At 41.8% G+C, this 20,703-nt stretch overlaps 1 protein-coding gene across 1 annotated transcript in view; it reads left to right on the top strand.

Moving 5' to 3' along the window:
• Nucleotides 1-14,474, top strand: part of LOC147427696 (zinc finger FYVE domain protein) — a 166,352-nt gene extending 151,878 nt beyond the window's left edge. Inside the window, exons 15-24 of the mRNA XM_086497670.1 lie at nucleotides 9,179-9,517; nucleotides 9,626-9,727; nucleotides 9,808-9,951; nucleotides 10,334-10,422; nucleotides 10,501-10,583; nucleotides 10,658-10,773; nucleotides 10,858-10,943; nucleotides 13,486-13,585; nucleotides 14,171-14,310; nucleotides 14,400-14,474. Of these exons, the coding sequence (XP_086353796.1) occupies nucleotides 9,179-9,517; nucleotides 9,626-9,727; nucleotides 9,808-9,951; nucleotides 10,334-10,422; nucleotides 10,501-10,583; nucleotides 10,658-10,773; nucleotides 10,858-10,943; nucleotides 13,486-13,585; nucleotides 14,171-14,236 (1,125 nt within the window). The 3' untranslated portion in view covers nucleotides 14,237-14,310; nucleotides 14,400-14,474. The remainder of the gene's footprint in view (nucleotides 1-9,178; nucleotides 9,518-9,625; nucleotides 9,728-9,807; nucleotides 9,952-10,333; nucleotides 10,423-10,500; nucleotides 10,584-10,657; nucleotides 10,774-10,857; nucleotides 10,944-13,485; nucleotides 13,586-14,170; nucleotides 14,311-14,399) is intronic.
• Nucleotides 14,475-20,703: the final 6,229 nt, after the last annotated feature.

The following is a 20,703-nucleotide window of genomic DNA, read 5'->3' as shown; positions in this document are numbered from 1 at the left end:
GTCATGGAAGAGAGTCATGCATGTCCCACCGTATGCAGGGCATCGTGGCATTGATGCAACAGTTAAAGCGGTAGAGACATTCTTCTATTGGCCTACCTTGAGGAGAGATGTGGATGCCTTTGTGCGAGCATGCATAGTTTGCCAAAAGGTCAAGTTTGATAGGCAAAAGGCACCAGGGTTGTTACAACCACTGCCGATTCCGAATAAGCCATGGGAAAGCATTGCTATGGACTTTATCTTTGATCTTCCAAGGACGCCAACAGGGAATGATGGTATATGGACCATTATCTGCAGGTTCAGCAAGCAGGCCCATTTTATCCCTGTCAGGAAGAAGATAAAATCTGATCAGATGGCACTCTTGTTCATGTACAATGTGTTTAAGTACCATGGTATGCCACAATCGATTATCAGTGATCGTGATCCTCGCATGACCAGTTTGTTCTGGAGAGGATTGTTTGAGAACATGGGCACTACGCTCAAGTTTTCGTCTTCGTTTCATCCACAAACTGATGGACAGTCAGAAGAGGCTAATTCTACTGTCTTAGATCTGCTGAAATGCTATGTGTCAGATAATCAGGGCAAGTGGGAACAGTATTTGCCTATGCTTGAGTATGCGTACAATAATACGGTGCATTCGTCTACTGGCAAAGCACCTTTTGAGATTGTTGAAGGCGGCAAAAAGGTTCCTCCCATTTTGCATACAAAGGACAAGATCTTTGAGGCAGATCGATATGTTGAGAACATGGATGAGATGTATAAGAAGATTAAAGTTGCCTTGGAGAAGACTCAAGCAAAGCAGAAAAAGGCTGCTGATCGTCACCGTCGTGAATTGCTGTTATCACCTGGTGATTGGGTTCTGCTAAGGTTCGAAAAGGCAAGGTTAAAGAAGATGAAGGGCAAGGAACAGCTGTTTCCTAAGCTCAGCATGCGTTACTATGGGCCTTTTCACGTGCTTAACAAGATCAGCGATGTGGCTTACAGGCTGAAATTGCCTGATGCATGGAAGATTCATAATGCGTTTCACGTGAGTCTTCTAAGACCCTTCGTGGGTGATGTGCCAGAAGATATGCCAGATGAGGATCAGCCAGAAGTTGAAGAACTTGATGAGATCTTGGTACCTGAGCAAGTTTTGGCACATAAGGACAGAAAAGTTAAAGGACAAGTTGCAAGACGCTATTTGGTGAAGTTCAAGAACTATCCGCCTATGGATGCAAAGTGGATGGAAGAGCATGAACTGTCAGAGTCACCAAATGTATTGCAGCTTTACCTTGAAGCCTTTGGGTTAGTGCCTACTTATGCCCCAACTCAACGTGTGCAAAGGAGGGGTAATGATAGAGCTAGTACATCAAATGTACATATGAATTCAGTGCCATAGATGAAAATGGCAAAAGTATGAAGGCCTCATTAAGTCATTTGTATCTATGTATGTTACGACCTTTCTTGCGGATACATGCGATGATAAAAGAGTGTTAATAGCACAAGATCATCAGTGGCGTGTATTTATGGTATGCATTGTGCAATGGAGGACGTTTGCGATTTCAAGAGGGGGGTATGTCACGAGGACGTGGCAGTTATTAACCATGTCACAAGGATGTGGCAACTGCTAACCTTGGTTGTTGGTTTCTTTCCAATGGGGTTTATTTTATTTGTTTTGAGACCCTCTTTTTGAAGTAGCAAACGGTCAGATTCACCCGCAGACGGGAAGTGGTCGGCACTAGAATTCGTATGGTAAGAGGATGTCTAGGCTCAGAGCAAGATCATATAGGTTCCCCCGTCGCACTTAGCAAGTTGGTGGATACTAGGAAGTGAACTCAATTAAGGCGTAAAGTCAAGGTGGGATCACCAACAGAAAGTATCCGACAGTTGGGCCACATTGCACTTTTGGATGCGGTCCCAATGAGAATAGATGGTCAAAAGACCAGTGGGAGCCCAACGGAAGCATCTCCTAAAATTTAGGGAACTGCTATTTTGGGCCGTGAAATGTGTTCGCGTCAATACCTCCGGTATGACTAGGGGAACATTTTACAACTCTGTCGCGAAGTCAACTGGGCAACCGGTCAGGATATTTTTAAGCGGCGAACCCGAAACGGGAAAATGCTTGTAAATGCGCTAAGTGTCACATTTTCGTGAACTTGCCTCTTCTAGAAAAATGGGCGCTGAATTTTTAAGCTGGGAAGGCCTCATCATGCAATCTGTCATAGGTTAAGAGCTATGGAGTGCTTCCTTTCCCTCTCATGTACAGTGTGGTGCTAGGAGTGATGCCCTGCACACTACACACTGCTCTCTCTCGACACCAGGAGGACATGGATAGAGCCGCCTCAGGAGTTGAGCACGAAGATGGCTTTCTATAGAGAGCATCTTCTCCACCTCACAGGAGATGGGTTTGTGATTCGACCCAACTACATGGACACACATATGTCTCATGGTTTGCGTTGTGCCATTGGTCAGATACACACATCCTCACATCAGCTCGAGATTGAGACTGGTAGATTCAGAGGGATACCAGCAGACAACAGGATATGCCGATTATGCCAGAGAGAGCCAGAGACAGAGTTGCACTACATATGTCATTGCACAGTGTTCTATGAGATACGGGGGCGTTTCCACTGCTTATTCAGAGAGGGTTTTGATCCTCTATCTAGGGTCATGAGTTATGAGGATGAGAGATGTCTTGGACTATATCTACCTGAGTTACACAGGTATAGAGACACTTTACTGGGGAGAGCTAGAGAGAGGCAGTCCCAGAGACACATTACAGATTTCTTTTCACTAGATATGGGACAGCCAGAGGAGCAGCCACCCCTGCAGAGCTCGTCCCACACTCATTCGACCACTACTGGCACTCTCATCGACCGAGCATTGGAGCTACAGAGATACAGACGACCGCGACTGAGGAGAGGAGCTACACAGCATCGACGGAGACTACAACAGAAGATTCGAGCCATACTCTCTCGACATTCAGAGTGTAGATGAGGATGGATCCTCACCATTTCTTCCATCTTTGTTTCACACTGTTACATCCAGTTTACCGGGTACCTATTGTATCAGCTGCTACACCCACGTAGTTTTAGATTGTAGTAGTAGTAGTAGTATTTTGTTCCACTTCTAGTTCTTTTGTACCCAGACATGGTATTAGATTCACTATTTTGTAACTGATTGGTCTCATAGGTCATTTTGGCCTTTTGAAGACGTTAATATAACATTTCATTTCATTTTCATTTCTCCCCTACGTGCAGTTATGTGATGCCCCACAAGAGGGCTCCTCATTTGACTGATGTACAGCTGTGTGGGTTCATGCTTTTGTGCTGAGGCAAGAGCCTCCTTGAGCATGAACAGGGGTAGCTAGCTGCTACTCCAAAGCAGGCATTGGTGAGGGTCATAACCTCACCATACAGGTGCAAAATCAGCGTTGTGTATGCGCTGTAATTTTACTGTTTTTCAGCCATACGGATGCCAGAACCTTTGGGAATCGTGTCCCACTGGCAGAGGACAGTTAGGGGACTGTTTGGGGTTGAAAACAGGGCAAAAACCAGTAAATACAGCGTGCTGAATTTACTGTTTTTGGGCAGGAATCAGAGGGTATATACCAGTGCAAGTGAGTTCTAGCAGGGGAATTGGTTTCGCGCAAGTTTTGGGGCTGTTATGTTGCCGAAATTTGGCCAAACCAAATGGTATCTAGGTGGATACACGTGAAGGATTCCCAGGACTTTACCTTGTAATTTACCCTCCTAAAGAATAAAGAAATACCGAAAGGGGCGCCAATTTTGGGACCTACAGGTTGTCGGTGTCTGCTCGGAGCATTCTAGCTTCCGAGCTGTGTGTATTCAAGTGTTAATTCCCGTCGCAGCTCCTCTTTGCGAAGTGCTCTGTGTGTATGTCTAAAGTAAAGAATATCGGGTGAAAGCCAACGCCTACCGCCCTACGGGCCGGTTTCACTTTGGGGCCAACATCTCTAGGCACGGAATTCCGCCGGGCCAATGTCGAATCAATTGTGAACTGTGAACTGTTTTGGAGTGATTTTTTGTGGTGTCGCGATATTGTCGACGTGGAGTGTCCAAGTCTGTTACAGTGGTATCAGAGCACGGCCCATTTCTCTTCTACGGGAAATCCGATCCTTTTTACGCGGCACTTATGGCTTGAGGCAGCGATCAGTCGACTTCCTCTGCATCCAGAGATGCAGGAAGAGATCACAACGAAGATTCACGCGAGGAGTACGGCCTGCCTCAGCCTACTCAAGCGGAGATCGAAGAGATGGAGCGTCGACGATTGATCAGCGATGCAACAAAGATGATGCTAAATTTTGCGAAGGACCCGAAATTTGCAAAATTTATGAGCCAAACCTCCTTCGACAAGGTGCACTCACAGTGGCGGCAGACCACAGAACCACCCCTCAAACCGGCCCTGAAGAAACCTCCTACTCCAAGGATGTACACAGAGCAAGAATTAGAAGAGGTGGTTGATGCGCGAATTGCTAAGCTTTTTGACGCACAGAACAAAGCTAAAAAGCACGACAAAAAGCAGAAGAAAGGCGTTGACTTCCCGGGTTATTTGGGTCATCAGTCTACATTTGAGTCGGCAAGAAAACAGAAGAAGCGTGCTCGATTTGAAGGAGTACCCAGTTCTTCTTCTTCTTCTTCTTCTTCTGATAGTTCTTCTAGCTCTTCTGACTCGAGTGAAGAAGACAGAAAAGGCAAAAAGCAAAGCTTTGGAAAGGGCCGCTGAGGAATGTGGACGAAAAGACAAGATGAAAACAGGACTGGTTCCAAATTGCGTGGGTACTGACCCCAGCACGATGGACGAGAGTACAGAACTTTGCCGAGGTTGGGGCAAAGTAAAAGACCAAGAAGCCATGATCTTCTTTGATGGAGGAGCCAAGGCCAACTTCATTTCACCTGGATTGGCGGCACGGCTCAAGATCACACCGATCGGATGGGCCCACTAGCGGAGGCAGTTCTAGCGGCACCCGAAAAACAAGGTTCGGTGGATTCTGGCGGATTCTGGGCTGTTTTTTTAATGGCTACACAATTTGCAAGAGCTTGTGAGAGAGAGAGAGAGAGAGAGAGAGACTTGCTTTATTTTCTGAAGAGCTTTTGATTTACCAGCTTTTGGGCTCTGCTTTTGGCATCCCTTGTAATCTTTAAATAAGTGGGCAGGCCTCCCACTTCTGAGAGCATCTAAACGCAGAGTCTGAGAGTGAGAGCCTCCCACTCGCTTGTACTTTTGCAACAGATTAATACAAAAAGAAATACCGAAAGGGGCACTAGTCTCTGGGGCCAATACGGAACTCCGCCGGGCCAGTGACGAATTAATTGTGAACTGTGAACTGTTTTTAAGTGATTTATTGTGGTGTCGCGGTAGATTCTCGACTTGGAGTGTCCAAGTCTATTACAATAGTGCCTACTATGACAAGCACTTGTGACCAGATCTTCAAAGAATCGACCGACTATTGAGCTGGCGTCTCTTGGGGCACATCAAGCTGACCCCGAAATGCGTTTGACTACTAATCCGCGTGCTTTGCAGCCCATCAAGCTGCTCCAAATCAACCTCTTGATCCCGGTTTAGTAACCTCTCATTAGGAGGTCTATCTAGAGACTGCTCTACCTTGTGACGGTCTCTCTCACTGCCCATTGATAAACAAGGATAAGCTACTCCTGAGCTTGTTTGCCTGCATGTCTGTGTTTGCTCCTACTTATCACTTTGACTACTCTGCTGCTGACTCTGACCCTGTAATCTCTATCATGTTGTCATCCACCAAAGTCGTGGTGCTGGGCAAAGCTCTGCTAGGTTTTTTGGGGTTGAAAAGGGTGGGGCTTTCTGAGGACCGGTCTATCTCTGTTGTCATCTTCTAAGGCAATCCCTCACTTGATGGCCCATCATATGACATCTAGGCCATTGGTTTGGTCTGCCCATATCCACAAGCTTCTACTAGTGTAGTGCCTCTTTCCACTCAAAAGTGTAATTGTATTTGGAACATTCGTGGAAGGGGTGACATCCACCTCTATAGATGACATAGATGTCACAATTTGCACCAGGCACATCAAAGCAATGTGAAAAACAGCTTCCATTTGTCTCAACACATCTTGCAACGTAAATTGTGGAGATAGCTCTGGGAAAGCAATTCTTACAAGATATTTTGGGACTTTGACATCTATCCCCGAAAGCAGCTAATGCAAAATCGTCATACCACGGTAAGTGAAAAATCAATCTTTGCGCAATGGTGAGAGGAGTGCGGGTCCGGGCGACTAGTACAAAAGTAAGCTTCCATATAAAGAGAATGGCAATGAAAGTGCCTCTACCCAATCCAACAAAATGATGCCCTCCACTCGATGATGATCCTCAACACTGTTAGCCATTCCCGAATTTTAAGTCGACATCCCACAAGTAGCCCGATGACACCTCTATGAGAAAGATGCAGTCATCAGGTCATTGGAATCGATGAGAGATGGTGCCATTCTACACGAGAGGGTAGTGCGCCAAAAAATCCAAACCTGCTCTCATCCAAACCCAAGCTCACTCCTCACATGTCAATGAGTGTGTGTCTTGGTGTAAGCGTGGGTAAATGTGTGTGGATCATCACACCACAGGAGGCCAAAAGAGAGATCGGAGAATATAAGGTGGGCTTTAGCATAGGCACGGGAGATAAAGGTCTACCACCTTTTTGAGAGAAGACAACCCTATTTTATGGCGGAGTTTCCGAGAGCCACAGACATCGACACCCATTATCGACCCACATGTATGGCATATACACTTGGAGGGCTTATACAATGTTCCACAGTAGCCACCTATTCCATGCCCATAGGAGCCCCGACCTAGCATTGCTAGCTTCTTTACCCATTCCAGCATTGACGTGCAGGTGACCACATGGGTTTACAAGGTGAGTATATTATATATGTAGTGGATTCACTAGCTCTTTTTCTTGCACATGTTCAACAAGGCATCAATAGAGAGTTTACCTGCTGAGTGGATAATGCACACCATTGTGCCGATTCACAAAGCAAAAGAGATGCTCGATCCAAGCAGCTTCAGGACGACCATGGTTGGCCAAACTTTATGGAGCAATGCTTCAACAGGAATTGAGTTCCTATGCGGGTTGTGAGGGCTTACATGCAACAGAACAGGCAAGCTCCAGGAGAGCATTGATCCTGTATTTACTTTGAAATGTTTGATTGTATTTGGCTCCTCGCTTGTTATATAAATATTTTTTTTCCGAGAAAAAAATCCTTCTATTAGTTAATGAAACTGCCCACCTATGGGCTACAACCACCTCTGCAAGAGAGGCCTACAACAATCACGATGGGGAGACTCTCACAATGAAAAAACAGCATATGTACAATGAGGCTAAATCAAGAGATGGGAGGAGGGAAAAGCCATACAGGTGGAAAGGCCGAGGACGCCAGAGTCGAAGGAAAGCCTCTCTGCGCTCCCGCATGCGGTCAGAGCTGCCCTGGAGTCTCTCGAATTGTCCTTTGAGATTATGGATCAGCTCTAGCCAAAGATCCCGAACAGTCTCTGCTGGTGGTACAGGGCGAGCCTCGAAGATGCGGAAGCAGTGGGCTCGCCAGATGAACCAGAGTGTCAGGCCGCTGATGAGCTCCCAACACTCCTCTCTCTCACTGCAGCTTGTTATATAATTAATTACCATTGATTCAAATTACCATGATAAGTAATGTTGTGGTTGGAATTCCAGAATGTGTAATTAAAGTGTTCGAACTATCAATGTGGGGGAGAGTTATCAGAGTGATAACGTGGAGACACATACACAGATTGTGATTGCGGACATCACATAAGGCCATATGATTGCTGATGTGGCACCTAAAAATTGTGACAGAAAGTTGGGAGGAATGTAGGGACGATAGTCTGAGTGAGAAAGCAGGTAATCTCTATGTTGCTTTATTTTAAGCAGGAAGGTTGTTTAGTGCCAGCTTTTTGTATCAGTTGCTTTTGGCTTCAGTGCCTAAGATTGTGCCCCGGGGTCACTTCTACCAGATCAGTGCATGATTGCACATCTCCAGAGGGACTTCCCAGTAGTTGTACTTCGTGGGTGTAATATTAAAAAAAGTGCCGAAAGGGGCTCCAGACTTGGACCAATGCTTTTGGGAGTGGAACTCCGCTACTCCGTGTCTCTTGTCTATTGTGGAGTGTTCTCTCTTTGAAGTTCGAGGGTTTGCTGTTTTGGTTCAGTTCGGCAATTGTTGGAGTGATCTTACTGTTGCAATATAATATTCATAGCAATTCGGTCCAAAATTGCAGCAACTTACTATTGAAGAAGTTTTTCTAAAAAAGTTGTTTTTTGAAGGCAAAGCTTTGTTATAGAAATTGCTTCTGAAGAAGAAGCTTTTTATAGCAACCGTTGTTTGACAAAGCTGTTTTCTAGAGAAAGATACTTCTTGTAATAGTTTGTTTTTTTCCTGAGAGCTGCTTTTTGAAAGTGGCTCCTTTTAGGAGCTACTTCTAGTAATACTTTGCTTTTTTTTGAGAAGCTGCTTTTCGAAAGTAGCTCCTTTTAGGACAAAAATACTTTTTGGGGAAGAAAGTGCCTTTTGGAAGAAGATGTGCATATAGAGGAGTAGGTGCTTTCTGTAGACGTTGCTTTACCTTGAGGCTTTTAGTTTGGCTCCGACTAGTCATTCCATAAGTGCATGTCGAATCAGTGGGTTGAATCTGGTGCAGTGTGTGCTACACAACCGGGAAGTGCCACAGATTGCCCAAAAGAGAATAGAGTCGACAAGTTTCTCTCTGAGATTTTGGGGGTGTTGATTAGCTTACAATACTGACTTTATGATATGTAAATAAAAAGTTTACCATAACTTTTGGAATTATGGCTAGGAATTCCTTGGGTGTCCAAGCTAGTGACAGTGGTATCAGAGCTCAGACGACTCTTCTTCTGTGAAGGATTACACATTCTGAAATTCCAACCATAAGAAAACAAATTGCATGGCCATAACCAATTGTTTGTAGTTGTTATTTTCATAGCACTAACTTGCCTTAGTTACTTCTAGCAAATTGTGTTTTGGCTTGCACAAAGTCTTCTGTGCTGCTGTATTTCCAGGTCTGTCCTGTTTTGGGTGCAGTATGTCCTGCGGGGCTTTTATACTGTTATGCCCTCCAGATGTGGACTGAAGTGATGTGCTTGTTTTTGGTTTTCAAATCTTATCTGATCTATTCTTTTATTCCACAGTATGCTCCACAGGACTTGCTTCCATTCATGTTCAAGCATTGTCACTACGCAGACGCTTGCCTTCTCTTTTTTCCTCCCAAGGCAGTTCCTTCTCCACCATCAACTTCTGCGCCACAGAGATCTGATTCTTTAGCAACTGATTTTGGTTCAATTGATGACCTATGCGAACTTTGTATAGCATATGGGGCCATGCCAGTGCTTGAAAGGATTATTGCAACTCGTGAACTTGCTTCAGCTGCACAAGACCCTGCTATATCTCAGCACACAGCTGCTGCCCTTGCTCGAGTGTGCACTTACTGTGAGACCCATAAGCATTTCAACCATCTATACCGTTTTCAGGTAAAGGCTGTGTGAGTGCGTATATGTTTTTTCAAGATGGATATTTGTGCTTTACATCCTCTATATAAATTAGTGAAAGTATGCTGTTCAATAATCACATTTTCACAGGTAATAAGGAAGGATCATGTAGCTGCTGGTCTCTGCTGCATTCAGCTGTTTCTCAATTCATCCAACCAAGAACAGGCATTGCGCCAGTTGGAGCGAGCTAAGGTTTGCCCTTGTTAGCTTCTTATAATACAGATTTTTCTATGGGTGAAGACAAAAGCTGATGTTGCAATAAGCTATAACAGATGCACTTTGATGAGGGATTTTATGCACGACAACAAGGAGGTGAAGTAGCAAAGGCCCCAACCAAGGTTTCCCGTGGCAAGAGCCCGTCTGAAAGATATTCAGAGGAAGAACTTATGAAATTTTCAACTCGCCTATCAAAACAGGTAGAAACTCTAGTTCACCAAGTTAACATGAAAATAGGTTTTTTAAGAACCTGCTTAAAACTTCCTTTTCCTTAATTGAAGCACAGTAACACTGATTTTTGAAAGAGAACATAAGAATCACCAGATTTTATGGTCTACACAGTAGCGCTTGTTCGCAGCCTCTCTACTGTCCAATTTAGCAAACGGAAGGCCTGGGAAAGTCCTCATTAAATCTAAAGATATTCGGTTTTATTAAAGAAGAGTACTAGTTAGTTGGTCTGGAGATCTCCATACCTAATTTAGGCTCTTTGCAATACAAGTCCAGAATAAACTAGGGTTACATAGCTAAGCAATGACCCCATACAGAATTGAATGAGCACTTATCGACGACATCTTGTTTCAGATGGAGGTGGTCCGCTGTTTTCCTGATGCAGAAGGCCCACCATGGAAGCATTCACTTTTTGGAAACCCTAATGATGCAGACACACTCAAGTATGTTTTGATTCAAGAACATAATAAGCATCGGTACATCTTTTGTTTTTATACAAACAACATTTTTTTTTTTCTCAGACGGAGGCTAGAAGTGGTTGAGGCCCTTGTAGAGAGAAACTTTGACTTGGCATTCCAAATCATTTATGATTTTGGGCTTCCACGTATTTTCTCGAGCCTTATAGTTGATAGAGATTTCTTTCGCAGGATTCTGGCTAACTAAGTACGTTGTTTTCAGCTGTGCAAATATACGCTGCTGTCGCTGCTTCCCTTGCTGAAAGAAAGAAGGGCAACCAACTGACAGAATTGTTGAAAAATATCAAAGCAACGATTAGCGATGACGACCTTGATCAGGTTTATATTGATTTAAGATATCATCGTTCAAGAAGTGCTGCTCTTTTGTGTTTCTATTTCCCGATTGCATGTTGTTCATAACAGGTCATCGGAGCTGCAATAATGGTTTTTGCAAACAAACATAAGGAACGGCCAGATCGCCTGATTGAGATGCTATCTAGTAGTCACCGGTAATGGAGTTTCCTTGTAATTTTTTATTGGAAAAATACGTTCTTTACAAGTGCCCCTCTTTGGGCCTTTGTAAGTGTCAACTCGAACTCCTCTGATTTGCTCCTCTTTACAAGTGACCCTCTTTATATTTTAGTCGAAAAGCATGGCTTGAAAAGGGGAATTAAAGTGTCTAGGTTTGAGAAAACCAGAAATGAAATGAAACGAAATGTTATATTAACTTCTTCAAAAGGCCAAAATGACCTATGAGACCAAACTTTTACAAAATTGTGAATCTGATACCATGTCTGGGTACAAAAAGACTGTAACAAAAATACTACTACTACTAGAATCCATCCTTATCTACACTGTGGATGTCGAGAGAGTATGGCTCGAATCGTCTGCTGTAGTCTTCGTCGATGCTGTGTAGCCACTCTCCTCAATCGTGGCCGCCTGGATCTCCGTAGCTCCAGTGCTCGGTCGATGAGAGTGCCGGTAGTGGTCGAATGAGTGTGGGCCGAGCTCTGCAGTGATGGCTACTCCTCTGGCTGTCCCATATCTAGTGAAAAAAAATGTGTAATCCGTCTCTAGGACTATTTCTCTCTAGCTCTCCCTAGGAAAGTGTCTCTATATCTGTGTAACTCAAGTAGATATATCCCAAGACATCTCTGATCCTCATAACTCATGACCCCAGAGAAAGGACTGAAACTCTCTCTGAATAAGCAGTGGAAACGGCCCCGAATCTCATAGTACACTGTGCAATGACATATGTAATGTAACTCTGTCTCTGGCTGTAGCTGGCATCATAGTGGTCTCGTACGGTAAACGAACTAAAAAAATTTATGATGTACGATGACGTTATGTACGTTCAAAATTAAAAAAACAAATAATTCTTAAGTCTAAGGCTTAGGCCTTAAAGAAACTTGACATTTGTACATATTACAATTTACAATACTACAATGTAAAGAGTAAAGCATGGATGATGAGAGCATTGAGAGGCTAGAGCTTGTAGCTTGTAAGTTGTGTTGAGAACAAGGTGGAGGAGTTGCTTAAATAGATTATAGGAAGAGGAAGAGCATGGGAGAGGGAGAGCATGGGGCATTATGCATGTGAGAGGGTGAGCATGGCAATGGGCATTGGTACATGCCACATGGTTGCAAACATGCTCCAAAACGGCTCTCTAAACGCCCACAGTCAACGTTCAAAAACTGCCGCCAACGGTCATAAACGGCTACATTTTTTCGACCGAACGGAACGTACTAAACATACTGAACGGAACGGGTCCGACCGAATGGTACTAGACGTTCCGTATGTCGAACGAAAACTACCCTGATTGGCATAAGCGGCATATCCTGTTGTCTGTTGGTTTCCCTCTGAATCTACCAGTCTCAATCTCCAGCTGATGTGAGGATGTGCGTATCTGACCGATGGCACACCGCAAACCATGAGACATGTGTATCCATGTAGCTGGGTCATGTCATCATACTCGTATGCTTTGCCAAGTCATCGTCTGCATAGTCCATGAGTACCGCTCCAAATGGTACTGGATTTTTCAGGCAGCCATGTCAACACTCTTAATGCTCTCTCTTTCTTTCTCCTCAGGCTCTACTTAGGTCTCTGCTTCGAACGGTGGGTTACTGCCATGTCACTAATCTGTGTGATAGAGGCACCTCGGGTTTTACAGGTCTCTAGAAGTAGGGATTCTTCCTTTTTAGGCTTCCTCATCTTTGGTAGAAATCCCTAAGACTTATGGACTGGTGGGGAAAAAAAAAAATCATAAAAAGTTTTCCTGCTCCATCGTAATACATTGTCAGGACCTTTGTTTGCAGAAGGCAAGCAGAGTGCTAGCTCTGATACTACACTACGTGAGGTGGCAGAGAAGGTAGTGTACTGTAGATTCTGCAAGAAAAGACTTGTACAAAAATGGCAATCAGATTTGAATAACTGAACAGCAAGAGGAAGAAGAGATCGGGAGAGCTATAGGGTGGTGCAGTCTTTTACAAAGAGTTGGCGGTTCTGAATGACCACAGTCAGCATCAGTGTAACCTGTATGTATGTCTTTAAACAAAAATCTACATGTGGATGCTGATCCATAGGGTGCCTTCTTTAGCTCTAGAACATCTGCTGATGATGTCCTGGAGTGGTCCAAGGGCACTTTTATAAAGGCTAGGCCCCTTCCCAAGATCAAAACCCAAAGGTTATAATCAAACTTAAAGCAAAATATAGAAATAATGATTGCTGAAAGCGAAGTAATGTTGTACCTACGGTTTTTCTATTAGCATTGTGTGTTCTTTCCATGTTTCACGGTAGCAATCTGAGGCATTACTTGAGTTCCATATGGGAAAACCCCAAGATTTGTCACAGTGAGCCACCAGGACACCACAGTTTGGGCATTGGCAAAGTCAAGAGAGCATTCTTATACACCCCTCCTCTCTGATTGTAAGACTAGCATGACAAAATGCCCTGTAAATCAGTATCCAGAGAAATAAATCTCTTTCTGATCTGCTAAACCATAGAATATCTTTATATCTGATATTTAAATTGAACTTTGTAATTAATATGCAGGAAAGTTCTATCTTGTGTTGCATGTGGCCGTCTGAAGACAGCTTTTCAATTTGCTTCGCGAAGTGGAAGCATAGCAGATGTGCAATATGTATCTGATCAGGTAGCTTGTTAAACTTTTCGAAGCCTTTTTCACTTTTTACCCTGATTACGTTGCATATCTGTGCTTGTCATCATAGTAAAAGAAACACAATGGGTAATATTTAACTGCTGAATTCTGTGCAGTGCCCTATTTCCTGGGGTATATCATCACAATTGTGTTGTGTCTCTGAGATGCCCTTTGCATATGTAAGGATTGAAACAAGCACCACATTCTTGGTATTAGAAGATGTGTTGCCGAAACCCATCACAGGGCTATATTTATTTCTTTATTTCTATTGGCCAAGAGTTCCAACAGCACTAACAAGCCCCAGAGAATATAGTATGCAGTGTTTGCGTATGACCATACAGCAGGCTGGATTAATGTGATAAAAAGCACAACATTGCTATTCAGCTTAAACTGTTCGACAACTATGAACGGCATCAAGAGCTCACGTTGACAGAAGCGGCAGTGGATGAGATTTAGCATTTGTATGCTAACATAGGATGAACATATTTTTTTGAAAGGCAGCTGCTCTGCCACAAACTTGATTTGATTGTCCTCAGAGCTTCAGATTTTGTCTCTTGATAACTAAGTTCTTGTGAATAGGCCAAGCGGATGGGCACGATGTCAGTTGTAGATATGTGCAAGCAATGGCTTTCAAGACAAAAGTAGAATGAACCACTTCTCATGTGGACAAGAACCGGTGTACTTTGATGGCTTCAAGGGTGTCAACCTTCAAGAAAAAGGTTTGTATGTTCAAAAGTTCTAGATTTTCTTATCGTTGCAAATCTGTACATCTCAAATGGTGTAACTTTCAAGAGTTTATGGACAGCAGGGCTTTGGAGTCATTTGGAAACTACTCAAAAGTGGTTGTACAGTTGTGCATTTGTACATTTATGTTACAACTCAGGTAACAAATGATGCAAGTAACAGCAGACAAAGAGGTTTTTTTTGGAACTGGTACTTCGAGCAGGGCAGCACGGCTGTTTATAGGTCATTCTTTTGTATAAAATATAATTCTTTACATAGTTGATGTTTAGTGTCATATAGTGCACACAACCACATTTTTTGAGTGGGGCAGTTTTGAGAAACGGTCGGGAAAATGTATCTGAGAATGTTAAAGAGGAAATGTAATTATTTTGCACTCTGTTAAGGTTCTGTAAAATGAAGAACATTGGCAAAAAAAAACTTCACCTAGCTCTTTTCCATTTTTTTGTAGTGTTTTATTAGTGCATAAAAAGGATGGTACATACAGAGTGTGTGTAGACTATCGTGCACTAAAAAAAATTAGAGTTATTTGTGAACTTTCTATTAGTTGAATAATATATGTTGAACTGGTTTCTTGGGGAGGGTTTTGGATCGCTTGGAGATCCTCAGCAATAATCTTTTTCAAGTTGATGTATCATGTAACCATCTAGATGTTTTTTCACTTTTCTCTCATGTATATTTGATTTGTCTCATAGGCCAACTTCCGCCTCTAATAAATGTAAAATGATCTTTCTTTCTTTCTTTCTTCATGCTACAGACATGACACAAACGAGCTCTTACTTTCATTGGTATATAAGTCCTGTGAGTTGAGGCTCTGTTCTGAAGTGCTCTGATGGATGCATTGGAAGGACCATTTGTTCTTTTTCTTTGAGGAAAAAACAAGGCTTTGTTAACCATACAAGAGCGAAATATGCCCACATGCATGGATGGCAACTACAAAGGATCAAGGCTGGTAACTGAGGCAACCTTGTAATACAATGGATGGCAACTACAAAGGATCAAGGCTGGTAATTGACGCAACCTTGTAATACAATGGAACAGCCTATCCAGTTAAGCATTGAGGAAGTAGGAGCGAACGCAATTCACAATGCATACATTAACATGCCAACCGAGTGCTACAAAGAGTTTTGTACACATGCACACCATCCCAAAAGGCACGCACGAGAAGCAGCACACATGCCTAAATAGTGATGTCCTTTCGGGCTATATAAGATATGTGCATAAGGAAGACCTATTGGAAGACATCAACCCAAAAGAGTTGGAATTTGCAAGAGAATTGGATTAAGCAGTACTAAAGCACTTATTGTGGAGAACGAACCAATGGGTAGGACTCTAAACACTGTGGCGTGATCACCAAGCAAAGATGCATATCCTTAAGAGTTGAATGCAATGAAAATTAGGAAAAATCTGTGTGTGTATATATATATATATATATATATGTGTGTGTGTGTGTATATTTTTACACACATATATATATGCTTCAACTTCTTGAATCAAGATCTCTTCCAATTAAGGTTACATAAGGGCATGGAAAAGGTTGTGGAGTACATGATAAAGATGCGTCAAAACCCCTCTCATCAACTTCACAATTGCACAGGAAGCAAGCAAAAAAGTTCAAACGATGCATAAAAGCAAGATCTTGAGCACGAGATGGATGCAAGATGTAAAGTAGTAGTTTAGAAGATGGGTTGCATTACACTTGCTACATGATGCCTCAATGGACTTCTAACTGAATGAAGCTTTTCTACAACAATGTGTTACAGCTTGGGATGACTCCGGTGAGTCACACTTCGTATATAACACCACCCATATTGGTCTCAACTACAAAACCATGTTTTTCACTAAAAGAGGAAACCGTACTCGCTTTTATATGTCTCTTGTCTGTGAGATGTATCGTAGCCATTTGGTTTAGCTCTCTCTCTCTCTCTCTCTCTCTCTCTCTCTCTCTCTCTTACTCCCCCCTCTCCCTCTCTTTAGAGACGACTCTTTCTCTTGTCATTGTTATCAAAGATCATGATACTCAACAATTTGATATGTTATACATTTCAAAAGGGAGTTGAAGGAAGCTCATTTGTATGATCGTACTTCAATGGATGAGAAAGAGCCGAATCATTATGGAAAGTTACTTTTACACGTGTGTAATAGCACGAATATGTTCATTGTCAATGATGTATCTTTGTGGAGTGGAACTAATGGATTTACATGTAGAAAACATAATGGGGATAGTATGATTAACTATATATTGCTCTTCGATGTCATTATGTATCACATAAAGAGTTTTATATGTAGCCAATGGATTTCGGAATTAGACCATTAAACCTTATCTATTGACCTTGCATGTGGAAAAGCAACTAAGCATGATAATCTTAGTCAAAGGGAAGAGAAGTTATCACTATGTATGGATTTCAATTGGGTACCAATATACATTAAAATGATTGAGAAAAAGTTATGGATGAAAAGCTTCAATATAATGCACCATTGGAACTAAATGGGAAGCTTTCAAGAAAGTTGTTTGTTCTAGTGTGGAAGAATGTTTTGCCATCAAGCATGTCCATAGTATCAACAAAGATAGCTCATGCAAAAAGTGGTTTGATAAAGAATATCGATGCTCAACACTCCTTGATAAAGCTTGATGTAACTATGAACAAAGACAACTATCAAAGTCATTTGCATACATACAAAGCATTGATTCAAAGAAGAGAAGACGATGAAAAGAAAAGTAGCAATTTTTTCAAGTCCAAAAAAAGACACGTGCATGTGAAAAATTTCATAAAAACTTGAGAGATCAACGGGTTGAAAATTTTAGTAATCAGTCTTGTGGATATGTGCACACATTGTAAGCAACTATATGATTAACCAAATGCTAAAAAAATACCATTTTATGATTCACTGGCATGTCTGTCCTCTTTTTTTACTATTGAGGATGTATGCAGTAGGCTTGAAAAGTTGGTCACTCGCAAAGCGAGAGATCTTCAAGGTATCAAGCCGGAGATAATCAAATGGATGAAAGATTTTACACATAAGTGGATGTGATGTGTTCAACTTTGTACTTCAACATGGTATGTCTTATGATTGGAGTACTAATTGGATCAAGTTTTTGCATAAAAGAGGGATATAAAAAATGTAAACAAATACCGAACTATAATAACTAGATTTCTTATGGCAAAGTTGTTAAGGTGCTTAACGGAGATAAAATTGAGTGATTGGGCTGAAGAGAATGACAAGCGTGCAAAAGGATAAGTGGGTTTTTGTCGATGCCATAACACCATTGATCATCTTATCACTCTTTGTGTTCTCATGGAGGAAAGTCAGTTAAAATGTAAGCGATTGTACTGTTGTTTTGTGGACTTTAAGAAAGTCATTAATATGATTCCACGCAATTTGTGGAGAAGATGGAAGAAGTCTAAGTGTCAAGTGAGTTTATGTTTGCGGTTTTTCGAATCTATAAGAAGGTGATGTGTCAATTGCGTATGGAAAGAGGAATTTCAAAAAAAATTGTAAGCATTATTGGGGTTAAACAAGGATGTTCGTTGTCACAGACTCTTTTTGGTTTATGCATCGATAAATTGAAACAAATGGTACTTGACTTTATGCAAGAAGAAAGCATTGAAGAGGTCACTATTTTGCAATGCGGTAATCATGCTTTTATTGTATGCGGATGATGTAGTGCTTTTAGCACGCATTTTAGAAGATACACTATAGTCCTTGAGAACTTTTTTTTACATATGGGCTGATTGTGAATGAATCCAAAACAAAGGTTATGCTTGTGAAAACCAACTATAAAGAGAATCCATACATTGTGTACAACAATGAGACAGTTGATGTTGTTGAGAGCTTTAAGTACCTTGGCCTTGAGGTTCCAACCAATCACAAGTCGTATGAATGTACTATGCGCCATTTAGAAGCGGGAAAGAGAGCATACTATGCATTTCAGAACATGTGTAATGCGAAAAACATGAAGTGTTCGGTTCTCAATAAGTACCTTTTTGACACATTGGTGACGTCGGTTCTTCTTTATGGAGTTTAAGTGTGAGGTGGGAGCATCTCAAAGTCTACTTGAAAAGAGTTTGAGAATCTCCAAAAGCATTTTCTTATAAACTTTCTCTAAGTTAAGACACAAACATCATATATGCTCCTACTTCTTGAGTTGAAATCTCTTCCAATTGAGGTTATGGGTATGGAAAGGGTTGTGGAGTGCATGATAAAGATGCGTCAAAACCCCTCACATTGACTTCCTACAATTATGGAAAACAAGCAAAAACGTTCAAAAGACGCATAAAAGCAAGATCTTGAGCTCCGGATGGATGCAAGACATAAAGAAGTGGTTTGGGATATGGGATGTATTACACTTGCTACATGATGCCTCAATTGATTTGCAAGTGAATGAAGCTTTTCTACAACACCAATGTAATAGTGCTTGCAAGGAATCCGGTGGGTCAGGCTTCATACATTACACTACCCATATTGCGTCCAACTACAAAACCATATTCTTCACTGAAAGGGAAAACCGTACTCACACTTATATACTTGAGTCTATCTCCTTGTCAAGGATACAAACTATTGCAGCTATCCGGCTTAGCTCCCACTCTTTTCGATGTGAGACAGCTCAATTTTGGTGATGAAATTGTTGCATCTAGCATTTTATGTCGTGTGCTATATAAACTCACTTTGTATGACAAGTGTGGGTAGAGTTTTGTAAATGCAGTAGTGGATTCAAAGGCTATTTCAAATGCAAAACTTTGGCATGCACGTTTTGAATATCTGAATTTTTTCAGTTTGCTGCGTTTGCAGAAATTTGAGATGGTTCCTTCTTTGCCACCTCTTGAAGCACCTATCAAATATGTTTGTGAAGGTTGTATTTTGGGTAAGATGCAGCGTTTGAAGTTTTCAAAGGATGGTTCAATAAGGGCCACATGCAGGTTGCAGCTTGTGCATAGTGATGTTTGTGAGCCCATGCAAACTCCATACTTGGGCAATTGCCTATACTCCATGACTTTCATTGAAAATTACTCCAGGCATGCATGAGTGTATCCACTTAAAGCTAAGTCCGAATTGTTTATGTGCTTCAAGCAATTTTTGGTTATGGCCAAAAATGTCTCAAAATGTACTATGGACACCCTTCATTCGAGGGGGGAGTATATGTCTCATGAGTTTAATGCATTTCTGGCTAGTCGTGGGATAAAACAACAATGTACAGTGCTATATATACCTCAAAAAAATGATGTTGCTAAAGAAAAATAGGTTGCTTACGGAAATGGCACAATTTATGGTCAAGAGTCAAGCCTTGCCACATTCGTTTTGGCTTGAGGCCATCATGTGTGCTACTTATGTACTTAACAAGGTGTTCTATAAAAGCTTTGTAGTCTAGGACTCCTTACGAAGCATGGCATGATAGAAAGCCATCTATTGATCACATACGTGTTTTTGGTTATTTACCTTATGCTTTGGTGCCACAAATGCATCGTAGAAAATTGGATGATAAGGCTGTCAAGTGCTTTTTTGTTGGCTATAGTATTGAAAGCAAAGGTTACAGGTCGTACCATCCACAAACAAAGCGTATCTTGGTTTCACAAGTAGTTTTGTTGGTGGAAGATTCTGTTCAGTCCTTGTTGTCATGTACTAGAGACAGTAATGTAAGCTCAAATGATATTTATGACATTTTTTGTCTCCTTATAGTGGTGGAAACTTGAACGTAAATTTGAATGAGGCAAATGTACAGCCTATGGGGGTTTTTGCAAGTGTTACAAATCAACCTATAATTGATGCAGGTGTACTTGATGTGGAAAGGGCTGAGAATGAGTAGGCTAGAGCCATACATCTTTTGCATTAAACTGTTATGCTTTGGCTGTTTCTAGTCTATGTTATGTAGAGGAACCTCTTATCTTTTGATGAAGTGCAGAATTCAAAAAATTGGATGGCTGCCATGCAATCCAAATATGATGCACTTATAGAAAATGACACGTGGACTTTATGTGATTTGTCTCTTAGCAAAAATTCCATTGGTAAGAAGTGAAATTACAAGTTGAAACGCAAGCCGAACGGTGAGATTGATCACTATAAGGCTTGACTTGTGGCAAAGGGTTATGCACAGCAAAAGGCATAGATTATGAAGAGACCTTTGCTCCCATTGTCGTATGACTACTTTGCGTTTTTTATATGTATTGGAAGCTCATTTCGGTTGGGATGTACATCAGTCAGACATTTGTTACTCCTTTCTTGAATGGTGACATATTTGAGGAAGTCTACGTAACACAGCGTCGCGGTTTTGTCAAGAACAGACAAGAGGATAAAGTATGCAAATGTAAGAAAGCTTTGTATGGGTTGAATCAATCTCCTCCTGCTTGGTCTGAGAAGGTTGACACTCATTTGGT

Source organism: Adiantum capillus-veneris, chromosome 23 (assembly GCF_014529385.1).
Source record: "Adiantum capillus-veneris isolate H3 chromosome 23, ASM1452938v2, whole genome shotgun sequence".
NCBI classification, from domain to species: domain Eukaryota; kingdom Viridiplantae; phylum Streptophyta; class Polypodiopsida; order Polypodiales; family Pteridaceae; genus Adiantum; species Adiantum capillus-veneris.
This window is presented reverse-complemented; position numbering and strand designations above follow the sequence as displayed.